The sequence below is a fragment of the Bos indicus x Bos taurus genome, chromosome 1 (genome assembly GCF_003369695.1).
Source record: "Bos indicus x Bos taurus breed Angus x Brahman F1 hybrid chromosome 1, Bos_hybrid_MaternalHap_v2.0, whole genome shotgun sequence".
Lineage (NCBI taxonomy): Eukaryota > Metazoa > Chordata > Mammalia > Artiodactyla > Bovidae > Bos > Bos indicus x Bos taurus.
Genome location: NC_040076.1, coordinates 150,843,156 through 150,866,798, shown reverse-complemented (window position 1 = coordinate 150,866,798; position 23,643 = coordinate 150,843,156). Strand labels below are relative to the sequence as shown.

Here is a 23,643-nt window from a genome sequence, read left to right as displayed (position 1 = left end):
GTGGGAACCTCGGGCTCCCAAAGATAACCAGAGGCAGCACAGACAAAGGAACTTTAAAAGTTAGGCTATAGTGCCACCTAACGGACAGCAGAGAAAGACTACTGCCTTCCAGCGTGGTGAATCAGAATCAAGAAGTGTTCACTATTTCCAAGGCACAGGAAGAGAAACACCCTCATCAAGCACCCTGAAGAACAGCAGGAAGATTGTGTCACAAAAAGGAAATGAAAAATCTCCAGAAACTAAAGCCACTGAATACAGGGATCTGACAGAGAATTCCAGATAGCTGTCATGAGGAAACTCAAAGAGCCACAAGAAAACTCACAGAGATAGTCCAGTGAGCTCAGGAATGAAATTAATGAACAGAAGGAACACTTAACCAAAGAGACTAAAACACACACACACACAAAAAAAGTTGTTTGCGTTTATGACTCTGTCAGCGAGCAAGGACGCCTCTGAGAAAACAGAATGGCACCAGCACCCGAGAAGGACCACCCCCTTCAGTGACCATCCCACCGAAAGGTCAGAAGGCATCTTCTGAGGTCTTCTGGAGCCCCGCACAGGGCTCAGCCTCTGTGACTGCAAGGAGCCCGCCAAGGTGCGCGAGGTGCGGGCAGGCTTCCCCGGAGGAAAACAGGAAATCTTTCTCCCGATTCACCAGAAAAACACTGACCACCGTCATCGCTGAGGAGGTCCCAGTGTCTGAAACTGAAACCTTTAAACCCCATGTCTCTAGAATAAGAACACACGAGGAGCCCCTTGTGCTGGGACTGGCGAGATCCAGCCCTGAGCCTCTGCAGTGGGAGCACTGACTTTAAGCCTAGACAACCAGAGAACTAACCCTAGGGAGTATCAAACAGTGAGAACTCACACACAGGAAACCACCTGAATATAAGACCCAGCATCACCTAACCACCAGCAGCACCCTATGCAGGATGCCTCATCTGAACAACAAACAAAACAAAAATACAAACCCAATCATCAGCAGACAGGATCACCACCTCACCCAGCCTTGCCCATCAGAGGAAAAACAAACAAACAAACAAAAACTCAGCACAAATCTCACCCTATATGAAGCTTACACAAACCACTGGACCAACCTTAGAGGGCAGAAACCAAAAGGAAGAAAGAATTCAAGCTTGAAGCCTGGGAAAAGGAGACCTCAAACACATTAAGTTTAAAAAACAATCGTGAAAAGGCAGACAAATATTACACAAATGAAGGAACAAACTTAAAAACACAGAAGTCCAAATAAATGAAGTTCAGTTCAGTTCAGTTGCTCAGTCGTGTCCAACTCTTTGCGAGTGCATGAACCACAGCATGCCAGGCCTCCCTGTCCATCACCAACTCCCGGAGTTTACTCAAACCCATGTCCATCGAGTCAGTGATGCCATCCAACCATCTCATCCTCTGTCGTCCCCTTCTCCTCCTGCCCTCAATCTTTCCCAGCATCAGGGTCTTTTCAAATGAGTCAGCTGTTCGCATCAGGTGGCCAAAGTACTGGAGTTTCAGCTTCAGCATCAGTCCTTCCAATGATATATATGTCATATATATATAAATAAATGAAGAGGAAACTACAAATCAAAACTACAGTGAGATATCACCTCACACTGGTCAGAATGGCCATCGTCAAAAAGTCTACAAACCATAAATACTGCAGAGGGTGAGGAGAAAAGGGAATCCTCTTGCACTGTTGGTGGGAAAGTAAACTGATAGAGCCACTATGGAAGACAGTATGGAAATTCCTTAAAAAACCCACCATATAACCCAGCAATCCCACTCCTAGGCATATACCCTGAAGAAACCAGAACTGCAAAAGACACATGTACCTATGAGATGTTTCATATAAACCTCATGGTAACCACATGGACTGTAGCCTGTCAGGCTCCTCTGTCCACGGGATTCTCCAGGCAAGAATACTGGAGTGGGTGGCCATTCCCTTCTACAGTGGATCTTCCCCACCCAGGGACCAAAGCCAGGTCTCCCTCATTGCAGGCAGATTCTTTACCATAGGGGCCACCAAGGAAGCCCATGACATCCCTTATATGTGGAACCTAAAAGCAAATGTTTCAAATTAACTGATCTGCAAAGCAGCAAGAGACTCACAGACTTGGAGAATGAAACTATGGTTGCCATGGGGAAGGATGGTGGAAGGCACAGGGGGGGAGCTTGGGGTAGATTTGTGCACATTGCTATACTGGAAATGGATAACCAACAGGGAACTACCCTATAGCACATGAAACTCTCTCAATGTCACGTGGCAGCCTGGATGGGAGGGGAGTTCAGGGAGAATGGGTACATGTTATGTATGGCTCAGTCCTTTGCTGTTCAGCTGAAACTGTCACAACAGTGCTAATCGGCTATAACCCGATACAAGATAAAAGGTTAAAAGGAAAAATAAGACCCAACTATATATGCTGCCACCAGGACACTTACCTCGGCTCTAAGGACAAACATAGGCTCAAAGTGAAGGGACAGAAGACTCCAAATTACAGCCTAAACAGAAGGAATGTATCCATACTCATATCAAGTAAAACAGGCTTCAAGCCAAAAAAGGTAACCAAAGACAAAGATGAACAGTATATAAGGATAAAATGGACAATTCATCAGGAAGACATAACAGTGATTTATATATACATACACACACACATAGCTAACTCAGGAGCATCAAAACATACAAACGATCATTATCAGACCTAAAGGAAGAACTGACAGCAAGAGAGGAACTAAAGTGAGTGAAGTCACTCAGTCGTGCCCGACTCTTTGCGACCCCATGGATAGTAGCCTGCACCAAGCTCCTCCATCCGTGGGATTTTCAAGGCAAGAGTACTGGAGTGGGTTGCCATTTCCTTCTCCAGGGAATCTTCCCAACCCAGGGATCAAACCCAGGTCTCTCACATTAAACAGATGCTTTACCGTCTGAGCCACCAGGGAAGTCCAAGAGGGGAACTAGGGGACTTTAACACCCCACTTACATCAGTGGATAGAGCATCACCCAGAGAGAAATAAACCCACACTTGTGGACAAGAGCACATGATAACACAATGGAGAAAGGCCAGTCTCTTAAACAGTGCTGGAAAAACGGAACTAATGAAAACATAAACAGCATGCTCTCTGACAAAAGTCTTGGCAAAAATCTTTAGACATGTCTCCTCAGATAAGAGAAACAAAAATAAACAAATGGGGCGACACCAAACTAAAAAGCTTCTGCACAAAACAAGAAATCGTCAACAGAATAGACAACCTACTGAGTGGGAGAAGCTATCTGCAAGGCCTGTAGCTGATAAGGGGTTAATGTCAATATATATAAAGAACTCAGACAATTCAACAGCCAAAAAACAACAACCTGCATAATAAATGGGCAGAGGAGCTGAATTTCTCCAAAGAAGACATACAGTTGGCTGGCAGACACGTGAAGATTTTCACCATCATTGATTATAAGGGAAATGCAAATCAAAATCACAATGAGCTATCACCTCACACTCTTAGCATGGCTGTTATCAAAAAGATGAGAAACAGCAAGTGCTGGAAAGCGTGTGTAGAAAAGGAAACCTTTTTCACACTGCAGAAGTGGAGACTGGAGGAGTCACTATGGAAAACACTGTGGAGACTCCTCAGAAAGGTGAGAACAGAACTCCCATAAGACCCAGCTATTCCTGGCTGTTTGGTGTGCCACATGTAAGTGACTTATCCGAACAATAAAACATTAATTCAAAAAGATGTATGCACCCCTATGCTCATTACAGCTTTATTTACAACAGCCGAGATGGGGAATAACCTAAGTGCCCGTCAATGGATAAAGAAGATCTGGAATAAAGATGGGATGGAATGTTAATCAGCCATAAAAAAAGCAAAATCTTGCAACGACATGGACGGACCTTCAGTGTATTAAGCTAAGTTAAATATGTCAGACAGAGAAAGAAAAATACCATATGATTTCACTTATGTGTGGCACACAAAAAACAAACAAAAAATAATAAATGAACTCAGCCAAAAAAAAAAGCAGCGTATAAATACAGAGGACACCGTAACAGTTACCAGACAGGGAGGGGCAGGGAGGAGGGCAAGACGGGTAAAGGGGATCAACTGAACGATGGTGGACAGAAACCCGATTTTTGGTGGGGAGCACACTGCAGTGTGCACAGAAGCAGAAATACAATGCTGCACACATGAAACCTGGATGACGTTACAAACCAGGCCCAGTTCCATAAACAATAAATTTAAAAAATAAGAAATGATAAAAAAAAATCCTATTTTGTACTAATATTACTTAAATAGGGCAAGAGAAAAAAATTGTTCAAGGTATCTGTCTCCAGAGTTTTTCCATTTCCAATTCTTCTACACATGGAGGTGATTTTGGTTATTCCATTAACACCCTACAGCTTCTGAGACAGCCAACGATGGAAGGGCTGGAGTTTCCCTCTGACAATAAAGAAAATGAGGGCTGGAAGAACACTGAAAAACCTCCAAAAGGTAACTCAATTCAAGACGACCTGGCAGAAGTTGGGCAGAAGACGAGGCTGAATCAGCGGTCCAGTGCTCTGTGTTACCTGTGTTACAGTCACACCCTTACCTGGCGCTCACCTGCACAAAGGGTCCATCTCCGGCCGCCCCTCGTCTCCGTCACAGCACCTGCTCTAGCCAATGGAACGTCTGAGGTGTAACAGACAGAGGCTCGAAATGCGCAACACAGCTAGGCTTCTGCCACCACCCAGGACGTCACCTGGGTAGCTGCTGCCCCTCCGACATGGGCCCAGGAGGGCACAGATACATCCCAGTCCCCACAGACAGTCCGGGAGACGCAAGGCCTGAAGCAGAGCCGCCCACAGAGCTCACACCTAGATGCATGATGAGAACCTGACTGAAGCGCTTCCTGAGATCTCGTGGTTGATTTTCACACAGCATTACTGTGTCGGTAAGCAGCTAACGGATACAAAGAACTTCAAAGATGCCAAATACAAGAAAACAGAATCAAGACGATTTTCCGTAAAACATCCAATACACTCCCAGTTTTCTGGGGACAGGTGGAGGGAAAGGCAGAGGCTTCACAGGTGGCTCAGCAGTGAAGAACTCGCCTGCCAGGGAAGGAGACGCAGGTTTGATCCCTGGGTCGGGAAGATCCCTGGAGAAGCAAATGGCAATGAGCTCCAATATTTTTGCCTGGGAAGTCTCATGGACAGAGGAGCCTGGTGGGCTACAGTCCATGGGGGTCGCAAAGATTCAGACATGACTTGGTGACTAGAAAACGAGGACAAGAGGGAAAGGTGAGTTTTCATAAATTCAAAGTGGGAAGCTTGATTAGTATCATTCACGATCATCACCACCACCAGCACAATTCCCACCAAGAATCTCTAGAACAGACTAGCCACACACAGTTTAAAGACAGAACAGAGAGATGCACACAGTTTATCATCTGCTTTGTAAGTAGGTGTTTCTAAGTTATTAAAAACGTTTTTCTTTTTTAAACAGTTCAAAATGCCAACAAATGATTATTTGCTTGATTTTTCCCAGCAAGGCTCGTCTTCACCCCCATAGGTAGTATCAACTTCAGTTCTAGTCCCACGGGAGGTCCACATCCAAAACAACCCAAATCCAATGTGCCGCGCTGGGTTTATTCTACACCTCAAGATAATTGCTTTTACGTTAAACTGAAGATACTTGAAGACCCCGACTAGAAACAGCAGAACTCAGAAAACATCTCGGTAGATTTTGACGAGAGAGGTAAAAAACTATCTTTTATGATAATTTTTGCTTAAAAATTGACAGACATCCATTTTGCAGATAAGTAAAATGCTACTTATCTACTATAGTAAATCTCAAAAACAATTTCCTAATAAGCAACAGAAGGAATACATTTATGTGAAATTATAATATACAAGCACATATTTATATACAGAGGATTTTCATTACAATGCAGAATATCAAAGTCAAAAGCAAGGAAAATTTGACCCTTAAAAGGCAATGCCACTTTCACAGGAGGAAAAAAAACAACACTGATGTGAGAACTGAGCAGGAAAATATTCCAAGCAGCAAGATATTTGTTAGGATGATACATTTTCTCTTTAATATTCTTATGAAAAGTGGTGCTTTCTACATCTGCCTTATACTACATAGGACAAGAAACTCAAAAGACCTTCTAACATCTTTTATTATATTAATAATTTTTGCTTCCCAAGCTATTAGCTCTTTAAAAACTGAGGAAAAGAGAGAGATGATTCCCTCAAGGTTTAGTACTTTGTATATTACACACAAAAAAGTATTTCAGTGTAGCAGAGATTTTTATCATGATTACATTACCAACACTCAAAACTTCACTATTAAATTCTTTTTAACATAATCTTCCAAAAATTCAAATTAGGATTACAATCTAAAAGAATGATTATAGATATTGGAGTATAAAATAAGAAATCTACATATACTCAAGTCTCCACAATTTTTTTCTTTTAAAAATCTATATTCATGCATAAAAAGTTTTAGAAATTTTATACCTCTACTATCTAACCATCTAATTTAAATAATCAAAATAATAATTTCTTTGTCTTTTTTTCTCCAAGGATTGCCTCAAGAAAAACTTATCAACCAAATCTAACTAATTTTGAGTTTTTATAAATTTTATTGGCAAAGCATTAAGCAGTAATAAAATATTATATCTAAAAAGGTAATTGTCTAAGATTTCATGTTTTCTCAGTACAAAGCCAACTTGCAATCTCATACTGGTTACTTCCTTAAAAAGAAGTGGTAAGAAAACTAAAAGCTTCTAATATTTTTATTTTTACAAAGGGTCACATGTATCTGTTCTTATTCTGAATTTAAAATTGATAAACACAGGTTAACTATTATAAAGGTCAAGGAATTAATCCTTTCATTGGTTAATAAAATTACTAACAGTAGTAATGGCAATACTGCAAGTGTTTAACTGGTGATCAGTGTAATGACAGAAGTCACAGACAATCTTCTACATACAGTCTCAACATAGCTAACAATCAAGTGTCCAAAAACATAAGCTAACTCTTAGGGCAGTTAAAGACTTTATCTACATTGTATTAAAAAAAAAAAAAATCTTCATCTTTCCAGGATCACCAAGACTTAACTACAGATTAAAACAAAGATGTATTTCCCAGCCTGGGCTGGAGAACCAATGCTCCTGTGAGTGGCCTGCTTGTCACTCACATATAACATGAGTGCAGGCATAAGCATGCATGAGGGTATGCACGCTTGTGCACACACACACAAAAGAGACCCAAGAGCTGAAAATCTGACTGTAGATTGTCTAGAAATTCCACAATGCTATCAATCAGTTGTGGTCATTCCCTTTCCCAGGGAATCTTCCCAACCCAGTGATCGAACTCAGGTCTCCTGCACTGCAGGCAGATTCTTTACCATGTGAGCCAACAGGGAAGCCCATATTTCTCTTACCTTTCCCTCATTTTCCCATCCTAATTTTAAGAAGCAAAAACTTACCAATATCACTGGCAAACTCGTAGACATGGGGTTTTTGCAGCAGCCCTAATTGACACATACAGGTAAGGGCGTTAAGAGCTTTCACAATAACAAATTCCTCAGCATCACTAAGACCTTGTTGCAGCAGGGGTTTGAGAATTGAGGAGCTCTGCCAGCCAACATAGGCAGCGACGCCTGAAAAAGAGACGCAACCATACGTGATTGTTTTACACCTGAAAGTACAAATGTTATTAGTGAAAGTGCTAGTTGCTCAGTCGTGTCCTCAACTCTTTGTGACCCCATGGACTGTAGCCTGTCAGGAATGTATTCATGGAATTCTCCAGACAAGAATACTGGAGTGGATTACCATTTCCTTCTCCAGGGGACATTCCCGACCCGGGATTGAACCTTCTTTACCACTGAGCCACCAGGGAATAAAATGAATCAAAAGCCAAATATATTAAGCAATAACCCACAGAGAGACACTGCATTTCCTACCCAGCACAATAAATAAAAAAGACCCACACAATGCCAATCATCAAGAAATTCTGCGATGCCAAGGGGGAAAAGATCCTATAAGCTTACAGAAAGGAAAATACAGATCCCTTAAAAAGGAAGTAGAATTAGACTGGCATCAGATGATCATTTCAGCACCCATGCAGGCTAGAACACAACAGGGCAAGATCTTCAAGATTATGGAAGAAATGTTATACCCAAACTGTCAATAAAATAAGGATACAAAAATGAGCCATCATGAGACATGCAAGAACTATACGTGGTTACCTCCCATGCAAACATTTCTAAGAAAGTTTCTTGAGGATGTTTGCCAACAAAATGAGGAAAATGTAGAAACACAAAATGGTAGATATAAACCAAGAATTCAAGGGGGGAAAAGGATAAAACCTAGTAAAGACCTAGAAATCAATCAGCCCAAATTAAAACTAAAAGTCAATAAACTTCAAAAATGCTATTAAGAAGAAAAATGGAAGACATTACAAGCAATAGATAAAACTAGGAAGAAAGAAGCTAGATATTATAGACAGAGTGAAGAAGGTGTATTTTCTCTCTAAAAGGAAAAGAAAAAAGTCAAACTCCAGGATGAAAAAAAAAAAATGTTCAAGAAAGTCATATGTAAAAATGAAATAAATTACAATGTACTATGTATGTGGTTGTTTGCAGAGGACAGAAGAAAGAATCCATTGACCTTGACGCTACAGACTTTCTCATCAACTGAGAGAGTCATGGCATCAGAACTGTGGTGAAGCAATTATAAATACTGCCCACTACTTGGTGCTAAAGTCAATAAAATTTACATACTCATGTAACTTATTTTGAATTTTCAGAATCACAAGCAGAAGATACAAGCAGAAGATAATTTAAATATCATCAACTATAAAAATGCAATTGTTAGTTGAATTAGCAACCAACAGAAGAAGCAGAAAGAAAGAAAAAGATAAAAAAGGAATGAAGGAAGTGAAGGAGGAAGGAGGGAAACACAAAATTCTTTGCAGTCCAAATCAGAAGGCCAATTAAGAAACAACTGAATTACTTAAAGTTACAGAAACAACAATCTAAAAATAACCACTGCGAACACAGTGACCAACACTTCAAAACAGAGAGGACAAGGGGGATCAGATTATGATATGAGTGAGTTAACTCTTCATCTGGCACAGAAAAAAGTCAAGAGATAAAGTATAAAACTGATACTCCTAAAAAGAATAATATGAAAACACTACATAAGATAGCGATAGTCACCTGAAGGCGGCAAACCACAACCACGCACCAGGGTACGTGCTGCGAAGTGCAACTGCTGCCTGTCACACATCACTTCTTAAGTTTTGAGTAATGTGCAGAAGCGTGTTTCCCTTATAATTGAGAAAGAATTTTAGAATTTTCTTCTGTAGTAAAAGAAAAAACACTGTCTAAAATTCCAGTGAATTCTATTTAGAAACTTTACAAACTAAAACGTGCAACAAACTAAAATAGCTCAAAATATTTTGGAAAGGAAGACTGACATTTGAGGAGCTTATTCTACCAGATACTAAAGTTGTTAATAAATATATAATAATTAGAATATAACTATAGAGAGTATAATATTGAGTAGCAAAGTGAAAAAAAAAAAATCAATGGAATAGGATACCCAGAAAAGCGACCCTAAAAGATATATGCATGAAACAGATACTAATAGAAGCTTCACAAATTAATGGAAAATAAATGAAATGTTTAGTAAATAGTGTTGGGAAAATTGGTTACATTCCTGAGAAAAATTTAGATTTCACCTCATACCACAGCCCCAAATAAAGATTAATCAAGCAGTTCATGCTATGCTGTGCTTAGTCACTCAGTCGTATCTGACTCTCTGCAACCCCAGGAGTGCAGCCCGCCAGGGTCCTCCGTCCATGGGATTCTCCAGGTAAGAATACTAGAGTGGGTTGCCATGCCCTCCTCCAGGGGATCTTCCCAACCCAGAGATTGAATCCAGGCCTCCTGCACTGCAGGCCAGATTCTTACTTCTACGTTAAAAAAAATAAAGCTTTAATACAAAAAAAAGACATGCATCCAATGTATAATTAACCTAATTCTGGAATGGAAAAAGATTTAAGTGCAAAAGTAAAAAAAAAAAAAAACAAGAAGGAAAAGATCAAATAAATTGACAACACTAAAGTTATTTTAAATGACATAAAAAATTATAGTCAACTTATTTGAGAAAAGATTATTTGCCATAGAAGTGATAAAATGTTGTTTTTAATGTAGATATAAAAGGCTCAAAAAAATTATAAGAAAAGCATAACACCATCCAAAAATGGGAGCCAGAATAATAGATTAAAAATTCATAGTAAGAAATATGAATGGGTAATCAACATGAGGAATTTTTTCACCTCCAATGATAAGCAAATAAATATACATCAAAACAAGTCATCATTTTAAGCTATCAACACTGATTGAAGCCTAGTCCATACTGGAAGGCTGTGCAATACTATTGAACAATGCCCACCAATGATATTATCGCTTTGAAAAGCTTACAAAATGTGTCAAGTTCTAAAAATATACTCATATTATTTAACTCAGTAATTAAAATTTCTGACTCCCAACCTGAGAAAATAATCAGAAGAAAATATTCATGTAAATGGTTAGATGTATAATTGAAGGTGGGAGGAGAAGGGGACAACAGAGGATTAGATGGTTGGATGGCATCACCAACTCAACGGACATGAGTCTGAGTAAGCTCCGGGAGTTGGTGATGGACAGGAAAGCCTGGCATGCTGCAGTCCATGGGGTTGCAAAGAGTTGGACAAGACTGAGCAACTAAACTGAATAGATGTGTATAATATATGTTGACCAAAGTAAAAACAATCTAAATATTCAAAAGAACAGTTCATTAAATTTTGGTAAAACTATAATAAAATATTTCTACTTATTAAATTATGGTTTCAAAGAATTTTTAATAACATGAGAAAATGTTTAGAATATACATGTTACTAGATAAAGGTTTAAAAAATAACAGGACTGAGAAGTAATATAATACATACAGAGCACTTAGGTGCTAGGCATTATTACATATGTTAATTCATTTTATCTTCAAAACAACTAGTGGGTTAGTAATATTGTTATCCTCATTTTACAGACAGGGATACAAAGGCACACAAAAGACTGAATGATTTCCCCTAGAACCACAATCAGTAGGTGACAAAGCCTGAACTTGAACCTAGCAATCTGGTGTCAAGAGTGGCTGCTCTTAAACCCTCGATGCAAGTGTTCAAGAGCAACCAAATCAAAGCAAGATCCTTCTACGACCCACCTTCTAGAGTAAGGAAACAAAAACAAAAATAAACATGTGGGACCTAAATAAACTTAAAAGCTTTTGCACAGCAAAGGAAGCTACAAGCCAAGGTGAAAAGACAATGCTCAGAATGGGAGAAAATAACAGCAAATGAAACAACTGACAAAGGATTAATTTCTAAAACATATAAGGAGCTCATGCAAGTCAATACCAGAAAAACAAACAACCCAATCAAAAAGTGGGAGAAGATCTAAACAGACATTTCTCCAAAGACATACAGATGCCCAGCAAACACATGAAAGGATGCTCAGCATCACTTATTATTTCCCCAGGTAGCTCAGATGGTAAAGAATCTGCCTGCAAGGCAGGAGACCCAGGTTTGATCCCTGGACTGGAAAATCCCCTGGAGGAGGGAATAGCAACCCACTCCAGTATTCTTGCTTAGAGAATTCCACAGACTGAGGGCTCTGGCAGGCTACAATCCATAGGGTCACAAAGAGTCAGACACTACCAAGTGATTATTAGAGAAATTCAAATCAAAACTACAATGAGATATCCACCTCACACTGGTCAGAATGGCCATCAGCAAGAAGTCTACAAACAATAAATGCTGCAGAGGGTGTGGAGAAAAGGGAACGCTCTTGCACTGTTGGTGGGAATGTAACGGATACAGCCACTATGGAAGACGGTATGGAGATTTCTTTAAAAAAACTAGGGATAAAAACATCATATGATGCAGTACTCTCACTCCTAGGCATATACCCTGAGGAAAACAAAATTGAAAAGACACATGTACCCCAGTGTTCACTGAAGCACTATTTACAATAGCTAGAACATGGAAGCAACCTAGATGTCCATCGACAGGTGAATGGATAAAGCAGCTGTGGTATGTGTGTGTGATAATGGAATATTACTCAGCCATAAAAAGGAACACAATTGAGTCAGTTCTAATAAGGTGGATGAACCTAGAGCCTATTATATGGAGAGAAGTCAGTCAGAAAGAGAAAGATAAATATAATTTATTAAAGCATATATATGGAATCTAGAAAGATGGTACCAATGAGTTTATTTGTAGGGCAGTGATGGAAAAACAGACATAGAGAACAGACTTATGGGGTGGGTTGGGGGGAGTGGGTGAGATGTATGGAGAGAGTAACATGGAAACTTTCATTCAATTCAGTTCAGTCGCTCAGTCGTGTCCGACTCCTCGCAACCCCATGAATTGCAGCATGCCAGGCCTCCCTGTCCATCACCAACTCCCGGATAGACAGACAATGGGAATTCGCTGTATGACGCAGGGAACTCAAACAGGGGCTCTGTATCAACCTAGAGGGGTGGGTGGGGAGGGAGACGGGAGTGAGGTTCAAGAGGGAGGGGACATATGTATACCTATGGCTGATTCATGTTGATGTTCAACAGAAAACAACAAAATTCTGTAAAGCAATTACCCTTCAATTAAAAAAATAAAAAAAACACAGTGCTGCTCTTAGCCAGTACATAACAGTGCCTCACAGCATACATGGCAGAATGGAACGACGGGTGGAAAGAAGAGGCAAGGATGACCCAGAGGAAGGGAAAAAACAAAACACTAACAGAGGCTGTACATGGGCTGGAGAACTGGAGGGGAGTTGTTTTCTTTAAGCTTTTTAGATCTTCCAATTTTTCTACATCTGTGCTAAGTCATGTCAGACTCTTTGCAACCCTGTGGATTGTAGCCCACCAGACTCTTCTGTCCATGGGGATTCTCCAGGCATTAATACCGGAGTGGGTCGTCAGGCCCTCCTCCAGGGGATTGTGACTCAGGGATCAAACCCACATCTCTTACGTCTCCTGCATTGGCAGGCAGCTTCTTTGCAACTAGTACCACCTGGGAAGTCCAATTTTTCTATAGCACGTATATATTAACTTTTATACACAAAAAATAAATGAAAATTACTTTAAAAGTGAAAAAAGAACATAAAGGCCATGTTTCAAAATACACTTGGGGGTTTTGCTGGTGGCCCAGAGGTTACAAATCCACCTTGCAGTAAGTACACGGGACACGGGTTCCACCCCCGGCAGGGGAAGATCCCGCACGCTCTGCAGCAACCAAGCCTGTGCACCACAACTACCGAGCTCGCGCCCTGGAGCCTGCAAGTCACAACTCCTGAGCCTGCGCGCTGCAACTGGTGAAGCCATGCACCCGGAGCTTGCGCTCCACGACAGAAGTAGCCACGGCAGTGAGAGGCCCACACTCCACAACAAGAGGAGTCCTCGCTCCCCGCAACTAGAGAAGCCCAAGTGCAACAACAAAGACCGTGCAAAAAATAAAAAGCCAAAAAAACCAATCAATCAATCTTTTTTTTTAAAAAAATCCACATGAACTGACCAGTAGATAAAGTTTCAAGAACTATCTTTTACAAAGAAAAGAAATAAAAACAAGATTACTTAAAGGAACAAGACAGACAGAGGGAGGTGAGAAGCAAAGGATACCGTGTCTAGGAGCTGAGTTAGCTGGAGTCCAAGACAGAAGGCTGAGATGAATCAATGAACTAATGCAAAAGTTAAAAACAAACTATAAAGGTATGAAAAGAGGAGGTACAGTAATCTCCAGTTATAGCAAAGCAAGAACAGTAATTTCAAGACTTTTCAAAAGTAGGAAGTATCCTTTTCTCTACCACATTATACAGTTATATTTGCAGAAACAGGAATACTATTGCTAGATGAGTTTCCTTCCTATTTTTATTTTTTAGGAAAAACATCCAACAGCAAACCTTTTATCAGTTACTTTCCCAGATTACTGAAAATCAAAACCTAGAAACTCCACAGTTTCTGCTACACGAGAAAGTCTTGATACCTGTAAAGCTTACCCGTGTGCAGAACCGTTTTTAAGCTTTTTTGAGTTAATAGACAAGTTTTACAATCATGTGTAAAATGATATATAAAGGGTTAGTGGGTAATTGGGAAAAGGAAATGGCACCCCACACCAGTACTGTTGCCCAGAAAATCCCACGGACTGAGGAGCCTGGTAGGCTGCAGTCCATGGGGTCGCTAAGAGTCAGACACGACCCAGCGACTTCACTTTCACTTTCCACTTTCATGCATTGGAGAAGGAAATGGCAACCCACTCCAGTGTTCTTGCCTGGAGAGTCCCATGGACAGGGGAGCCTGGTGGGCTGCAGTCCGTGGGGTCGCACAGAGTCGGACACGACTGAAGTCACGCAGCAGCAGCAGCAGCGGGTAATTTTAACAAGATAGCTTTAGCACATAATAGTTCATAAATAACCAAATCTAAAATTGAAAAGGTCAGTACAATCAGGTAGAAAACAATGAGTTATTACTCCAAAATGGAAAAGTATTAAATCTTAGTGTAAAACATGACTTAATCTACTCAAAATAAGTTCATTTCTAATTCTGAATCCAAATACAACAGGAATTATACGTAGATAAAATACAAGATTATTTCTCTTCTTTAAATAAATCTGAAAATTAAGAATTGCAACATTTTGAAATAGTGGGAAAAAAGTCGACTAATTTTTCACAAATTTTTGGTTTTACAAAAAAGCAAAGCCTGTAAGCTTCCTTTTTAATTACACTGATTTTCAATCATAATTATACTGTTATTTTCTGATTGTAAAAGTGCTGCATGTTTACTATAGAAAATTTGACAAATATGGAAAAATGAAAAAAAGAACCCAATTACCTGTAATCCCAGCCTCAGAAATAATCACTGTTCACATGTTAGTATATTCAGCCTTTTTAATAAACATATCATTTGTTATTATTACCTGTACTCAACTGAGTTCAGTCACTTTAGTAACACTTCATGGTACCTTCCCAGGTCATTAAATATTCTTTCAGAACACACTTTTTAATGACCACATGGCATCCCTTTGTATGTGCATCTCAGTCTCTTGATCAGCTAAGATATTTCCATCACCCAAAAGCATGAAGACAGACAGAAATACCAGGAATTCATTTCCTTTTTAATGAAATTTGGTAGTACTGTCACCTTTCAGACCGCATGGAAGTTATCTGTTTGAGAAGATAATTCAAATCTTAAAGATAAATTTGAAAACAAACAAAAACGTACCAACTATACTATCAAAAAAAGCTCCACGAAGATGCCAATCATTTTTATCATTCAGGAAAGTGATCATGTGGGACAGCAAAACATCATTAGCTTTCTGACGTCCAAAGAATACGCACAGCCGTGTTATCCCATTTTCCATTAAGGTTTGTTTCACGATATTTTCAGGGTCACTTAGCAAAGTGACAACTTTCTGCTGGACCATTTCATGTAAGGCTTGGAGCTCTAAAAAAAGAAAACAAAGAAAAATGTGATCAATTTTCTTTTCTCCACACATACAGACCCAGTCTTTCTCACTCCTTGCAGGAAACAGAATGATCACAGGAGCCGCCACAGAAAATGTGCAATCACTAACCTTTTCCACTACGCAAAGCGTGGAAGGCTAGCTGGGAAGATGAAACATAGATCAAAAAACACAGCAACAAGCAGATGCTACAAGCAGGGCCACTACCTTGCTATTCACTAGCTTTATTTATGAGGCTCAGAGAAAAAGGCTACAGGGAAGCACCAGAGAGATGCTGTCCAGTAAGATTGATCTAAGGATGCAAAACCGCTTAAGACTGGTCAGGATATAATCTGATGGTGCAGGTGTTGGTTAATTACAGTTTAGAAAGCCAGAAAACACACTGCAAGTCCTGACAAGACTTCACATGATCTGGCCACCACCTCCTTCTCTGATCTTATCTCCTACCCACCCTTCATTTTTCACTCATTTATTTACTCAGTTGGTTGTCTTCCCCTTACTAAAACAGTCTCAAGAGAGCAGAGATCTTTTCTGTCTCACTTACCACCATATCCCTAAATGCTCACAGTAAGCACACAAACTGCCTGGGGCCAAGCTTATGTTTAACAGTTATCCACTGACTAAATGAATGAAGGCGGAGCCCACTTCTGGTGCAGCCACTGTCAAGGGAAAAGGTGGTCTGAAAGACCCAAGTCTATATTCATGTTAAGAAAAACTTTAGATTAACTCCCCCAAAGTTTTATTGCCTAACTTCATTAGTTAAAACACCCAAGGACTTTCCTGGTGGTCCAGGGGTTAAGAATTCACCTTGCAATGCAGGGGACGTGGGTGTGAGCCCTAGTCAGGGAACTAAGATCCTACATCGCCTGGAGCAACGAAGCCCCTGCGCCACCATGAAAGATCCCAATGACACAGTGAAAATTCCGAGTGCCCCAGCTAAGTCCCAATGCAGCCAAATAAACATATTTAAAAAAAACAAACAGTCCAATTACATGCTTATAGGATGTACAACAGTATTATTTTCCAAGTAATTCCAAGAATTTCCTGATACATTATTTTATAAGTTTAAAATTATTCCCGTGTCTTCAACTCCAAATAATATTTGTTGCATAAAATGGTCCATTTAACAAGTAAATGAGACACTATAGTTGTCTTCAGTGCAGTTCAGTTCAGTCGCTCAGTCGTGTCCAACTCTTTGCGACCCCATGGATTGCAGCACGGGGGGCCTCCCTGTCCATCACCAACTCCCGGAGTCCACCCAAACCCATGTCCATTGAGTCGGTGATGCCATTCAACCATCTCATCCTCCGTCGTTCCCTTCTCCTCCTGCCTTCAATCTTTCCCAGCATCACTGTCTTTTCCAATGAGTCAGTTCTTTGCATCAGGTGGCCAAAATATTGGAGTTTCAGCTTCAACATCAGTCCTTTCAATGAACACCCGGGACTGATCTCCTTTAGGATGGACTGGTTGGATCTCCTTGCAGTGCAAGGGACTCTCAAGAGTCTTCTCCAACACCACAGTTCAAAAGCATCAATTCTTTGGCGTTCAGCTTTCTTTATAGTCCAACTCTCACATCCATACATGACTACTGGAAAAACCATAGCCTTGACCAGATGGACCTTTGTTGACAAAGTAATGTCTCTGCTTTTTAACATGCTGTTTAGGTTGGTCATAACTTTCCTTCCAAAGAGTAAATGTCTTTTAATTTCATGGCTGCAGTCACCATCTGCAGTGATTTTGGAGTCCAAAAAAATAAAGTCTACCACTGTTTCCCCATCTGAAAAGTAGATTTCTCTAGTTTTTCTGAGCTAGAAATACCTTAGAAAACATCTTAGTATATTATCTGACTTACAAATATTCAACCCAATAAACATTAACTAAAAGCCTGTTAAAAACCTGTTATCGATGTAGAGAAACATGAGTCAGGGATAGACCTTACAGAGTTCACTGTTGTTATATTGTTGCTTTATGATAAAAGGTATGGGTTTTGATACAAGAATCATAGGTAGTATGAAATAAACAGTTTATGACTGAGTGTATGTCAGAATATTCTTACATAAGCAGGAACGGTTTAGATTCCTTAGCTATGGTGTTGTCAATGTTTTTCTTTTTATCCTATAATTATTTTATAATTCAGCTAGCTTTGCTGTTGATACAAGTCAATTCTGGCTGAGAAACTACTGAGCTTAGAGTCTGTGGTGACAGGTTGGTCATGTTCTGGCGAGATAACAATGCATAAGAGTAGAAGAGAACAGTCAAACGGTAGGAACCTTCCCTCTGTACGTCTGGTATTCTTTCATTTTACATTAGAATTATAAAAGACAGTTTGCTGCAAGTTCACATTCTAAATACAGCAATTCATTCTAAGTAACAGAGAATTTGGAAGAGAAAATCATACTACCTGTGTCATAATTCCCATTGGGATGTGTAACTTCATCTATTTCTTCACTATTTGGGTCATTTTCCATATTGAGATTTTTCAACTGTACTAATTCCAGGAATCTCAAAGCTGTTTCTGCCAGCAGAGCTATGTTTTCTATAAAAGAGAGAAAATTTATAATAATTATAATCATAAATTTGTATAATGCTTATAACTTATTTTCCCTAAATTTTAATACACATAAATAATAATAAAACTAAAGAAAAGCAAGACTTTCCAATTTAGCACTTAACCTAATCTGACTTTTAGTGACTAATCTCATAATCTACAACTATACCCAAACTATCAGTTTTAACCATAAAACATAAACTTCTTTTAAAAATACAGAAATGTACAACCTGGTAACTACAGTTAACATTGCTGCATGGCATATATGAAAGTTTTGGAGTAAATCCTAAGAGTTCTCATTACAAGGAAACAGAAATTTTTCATTGTTTTTTATTATATCTTTGTAAGACGACGGGTGCTAACTAAACTTACTGTAGTAATCACTTCACAATACATGTAAATCAACCCAACATGCTCTACATCTTAAAACTATACAGTGAGGTATGTCAATTACATCTCAATAAAACTGGAAAAAATACCAAATAACCAAAATACAGCAGTCAAATCATTTGAGGCAAAAAAATAAAAATAAAAAAGCTTAATTCTTCCACAAAGACCTATCTTTTCAACAGCATCATCTTGAGTAAGAGATACGCAATAGGCTACCAGAGAAACACATTTCACATTAAATTAAAAAGCTGACCTTTAGGATCACCCAGGTCCTGGTTCAAACCTTGACCTTGACACTTACCAGCTGACTGCTCAGCCAACCTGAGTCTCAGCTTCCTCACACATAACTGAGTCAGGACTTCCTCAGAGGACCACTACCCACATGCAGCACCCCTTAAGGGCCTGCCTTACAGTGATCCTCGGGTTCCTGCTGAACCAGTGTGACGCTGTCTGCCGTGCTCCTGCAGCGGTCCACCTCCTCTCCTTTCTCTCTGATGAGACGTCTAAGACTATTTCCCACTCTTGGCCACTGTGAGAACGCCTGCTCCTTAGCGTTGCTGTCTCACCTGAAGCTAACTCTACCTGCTCTGGACTTACGCTTTCCTCCTCCTCCCATTCTTGTGTATTCCTGCCTCTGCCCTTCCCCTCTGACTCCCATGCTTAATATGTGACCATACCCTCAAAGACACACTCTTTCTCTTCTCAGCAGTCAGTGGCACGGAACATGAACTACCTTGTTCTATTCATTCTAAGACTCACTTTTTCTTCACTTTTTAACATCTCTGAAATAGAGATGCATCCCACCATAATTGATGTTTTTTAGTCTACCAAATACAGTGATTCCCTTCATGGTGGAGTCCCACCCCCTACGCTTGCTAGGTTCAACAGTTTTCTGAATAGAACGAAAATGTACCTCTAAGCAAGCAAGTTATTGATACCTCGCAGCACCTACTCAGCCTAAAGACAGGAGAATCCTATACCATTCTCTGATGATTCCAGACGAATACTCCCACTTCAATAAAAATATCTTTATTAGGAAAAGTCTCTTCTTTTCCTGGGCACTTCTCAAGTCTGAATAGATCTATTACTTATCCCCCCATTTATGCTCATAAACCACAACACACTTGTCAGTTCACTTATACAAGATACAAATCTATACCAGCATCTCTTGAGTTTAAAAACACTACAACAAAAGAAAATTTTAATTGATTTTTAAACATTTATCATTATTGACATGTGTGGTTTAATTACACTTAGCCATACAAGTTCAGAGACTTCTGACTCTATGTAAAAACACAGCCTGCTCATGCTTAAGCCATGCCTCACCACGGCTGGGTAGCACGGGGCACTGCAAGGTCCTGGCACTGACCCTGGGTCACCATGGCCTCTCACCCTGAGACCCAGCAGACAGATAAAAGCAGGGTGCCTCAAAATCCAGATCCACACCCGCAGCTCTGAGAACTGAGAAAGAACCAGTCCTGGTACACTCTGGTGGTATACCGCAGCCTCTCCCATCCCAACTCCTCAGCTGGGAAATGAAGAGACTCTAATACCTACTGCTCAAGACTGGTGTGTCAGCTTCAACAGCTAGACAGACCTTAAATTCCAGAACCTAGAACCTGGAGCCTATTATACAGAGTGAAGTAAGTCAGGGAGAGAAAAACAAACACCGCATATTAACGCAGATATATATGGAATTTAGACAGACGGCACCAGCGACCCTACATGCAGGGCGGCAAAGGAGACACAGACGTACAGAACAGACTTCTGGCTCAGCAGGAGAAGGCGAGGAGGGGATGATTTGAGAGAACAGCGCGGAAACACATACATTACCAAATGCGAAACAGATGACACGCGCAAGTCCAATGCCTGAAGCAGGGCACCCACAGCCGGTGCTCGGGACAACCCAGAGGGAGGGGGTAGGGAGGGAGGTGGCAGGGGGTTCAGGATGCGGGGACACACGTATACCTGTGGCCGATTCATGCTGATGCACGGCAGAGCCCATCACAGTATTGTAAAGGAATTATTCTTCAGTTAAATTAATTAATTAAAAAATAAAGAATCCAGAACCTATTTCAGAATCTCTATATCTTATCCAATTAACCCTTGCAACCAGGAGCAGTAGATGTCCTGACACAAAGCAGATTTTTCAATAAAGTCGCTACTGTTTTTATGCTATTACTGCTAATAAATGAATGTAAATATATTAATATAATACCCACACATCAGAATCTTACCTATTCACTACAACTGAGAAAAGACTAAGATGGGCCAAAAGTAGCTCATAATAGTCTAAAACACACAGCTTGTTTTTAAAAACCATAGGCTTTTCTTTCATTTAATTTTATTCAGTGCAATTAAGTTGATCCTTGAACATCTGAATTTTTTTCAATATTAAATTTAAATATTAATATAAATATTTTATATTTATATTACTAAATAATATTAATAAATAATTCAATATTAAATTAAATTACAGTATCACATAATCCATGGCTGGCTGAAATCCACAGATGCAGAACCATGGATGGAGGGCCAACTATAAATTATAAGAGGATTTTCAACCATGTGGAGGGTCAGTATCCCTAAGCATGACGTTGTTCAAGGGTCAACTGTATTTCTCTTTACCAAGTGAATTATAAACATGCTTTGTTCCAAATAATAAACCTGGATATGTCTTTAAAGAAATCCTGAATTTCCTAAGCCTAAAATTTACACCTATACAGCTATGGAAATCAGAAACTGTAAATAGACAGATGGATAAATATTTTTTAAAAAGCCAACAAGCACCGATCACTCTGTGGATGTGTGTAGCCGTAAAGACAGAGTCCAAAGATCATTTCTCATAGTCCAGTAAAATAACAAGTATATCATCAAATAATGAACTAATAATAAGCAAGCATCTTTCAAAGAAAGAGACATTATCACCACCACATATGTCACATACTATTTACAAAGACTTCAGAATTCCTAATTTCTATCAGATTATATTTCAGAAATAAATCATGGAATTATGTGAATATTTCAATGACACTTTCCATGCAGAAATAAGCATTCAAAATTAATTTAGGGAATTAAAAATACAAATCTGTATCATTTGATTTTATGAATGAGAATTATAAATATTTATAAAAACAGGCAGATGTGTTACTGTAACACACCCACTTCACCACAAAAAAGCCACACTTCCTAAGCATCACAGTAACTGAAGGCACCTTCAAATTCAGTAACCTAACAGGCTAGGTCCTTTCAACACCAAACTACCCAGCAAAATTAATTTTTTTCAACAGCAATAGACTGTTATACCCTAATACTAATATTCAAGCAAACATATCTGTTCAGAGAAACTTCAGAAAGCCCTAAAGACACTAGATCAGAAGCACATACTTGTAAACATCTTACTCCAAATTAAATGTTAATACTCCCAGTAAAATCATAAAATTCTGTGCTATGTATTTTTCACTTAATAATTCTGATCACTTCAAATCAGAGTAAACACAAAGCTTGAGTTTCATGAACAGATTAGCTATAAATATTACCAAAATGTACACAAATAGTTCAAGGACCAAAGTTCAAGGTTCTCTTTGGAATTTCCAAAAATATCAGAGAAACAAGAGGTATTACGGTCACTAACTTCAGGATGTCAGTGGTCACTTACTGGGACAATAAGCTCTTACCAGCGTAGGCTAGCCTGACGATCGTGGCGTCATCCTGGGCCAAGTGGGCTATGCCTGGCAGGATGTACTCTGGGTAAATGTTGACATCGTTGCGAGGAACCTCCTTCACCAGAGCAAGAACTTTAGTCAACGTCCGCAAGGCTTCGGCCCTTACTCTGGGAACAGAGTCATTGCTGAAATGTAAAAGATAAGGAGTAATACGATCCAAAAGAATTTCTACACTTAATCTTGGGGCCAAATGGAGAATAAGTTCCAAAGCGGCAAGCTTGGAGTCGCAGTATTTCAGGGTCTGCAGGCAGGACGTTATAACTGACACCAAGATAACCAGCCCATTCTCCTTGGGCTCTCCATCCGCTTTCTCCAGCAGATCGTGTCCACAGAGATTGTGAATGATGTTGTCCAAATCCTTCCTTATAACCAGAATACGCTCATCTGCAGAAAGAAATGTTTCTTTGGCAAACTGGGCCATATAGGGCTGAAGAAAAGTGTAGAATATTTCAGGAAAGGCATTGCCACGTTGCTGCTTTAAGTAATCTTCTGCCTCTAAACGTTTATCTGGTTCCCGGTGAATCATCTGAGTTACCTACACCAAGGGGAGAATGGGAGTAAAACACAGATTTGAGAAAAGCAAATTAAATCAGACCAAAGCAACACCACCAACTTACATGTAATTTAAAGGGACTCTGAGGTAATACTGACTCTTTCCAATCTTCACCTTTCAAACTACTTTCAGAACATGACTACTGAGTAAAATGTGACTCTACCATCATCCTATAAAGCAAGAGAAAATCACGCAGTAACGTACTCTAGATGGTCCAGACACATAAAGAGGATCTAGTCTTTAAAAGTAGTCAAATTCATTCCTTTCACAGCTAAGAAAAGGTAGGCCCAAATTCATACTTAGCTAACACAACATGATAATGGGCGCCACCCCGAGAACAGACAGGTATGCCAGCTCCTAAACCCAGTGTACTGTTCACTGGATGTGAGCTAAACTGGCTTCCTCTGGGGCATCTTACTTTTTAATATTTGCCATTTTTAAAAGAAATCAAAATGCTTATTTCCCTACCTTACTAAAGAATATTTTAAATATACCATAACCTTTCAATGGCTCAGAGTCATCATCAGATGCATGTTACTGTAGTAAATGCTGTAAAAAACATCCCCTCAAAACAGCAGTGTGGATACACGGCTGACATGACCTCCCAGAATTCCTCACGTCTGATCTGATGCCGTAAAAAACATCCCCTCAAACAGCAGTGTTGATATACGGCTGACATGACCTCCCAGAATTCCTCACGTCTGATCTGCTACACTAACAGGTGATTCAACAGCCCCACTGCCAGAACTGCCCTCAGGTCAAGGGAGGTCTACAAAGCTAGCTGCTTCTATATGAAATGCTCCTATACTACTGTATTATACTCAAGCTGATTCTCCTGTCTCCTCATTTTACATATTTATTCTCTTTATTACTTATCAGCAAGCTCTATCTTGGAC

The 23,643-nt window shown here is 39.7% G+C and overlaps 1 protein-coding gene across 3 annotated transcripts in view; it reads right to left on the bottom strand.

The window, feature by feature from the left end:
• The window catches only part of PIK3R4 (phosphoinositide-3-kinase regulatory subunit 4), an 86,384-nt gene that overhangs the window by 51,686 nt on the left and 11,055 nt on the right, over positions 1-23,643 (bottom strand). For all 3 annotated transcript variants that reach the window (XM_027549069.1, XM_027549083.1, XM_027549073.1), the window contains exons 4-7: positions 22,147-22,729; positions 17,933-18,067; positions 15,291-15,512; positions 7,459-7,632 (exon numbers count right to left, since the gene is read on the bottom strand). In XM_027549069.1, coding sequence (XP_027404870.1) covers positions 7,459-7,632; positions 15,291-15,512; positions 17,933-18,067; positions 22,147-22,729 — 1,114 coding nt within the window. The remainder of the gene's footprint in view (positions 1-7,458; positions 7,633-15,290; positions 15,513-17,932; positions 18,068-22,146; positions 22,730-23,643) is intronic.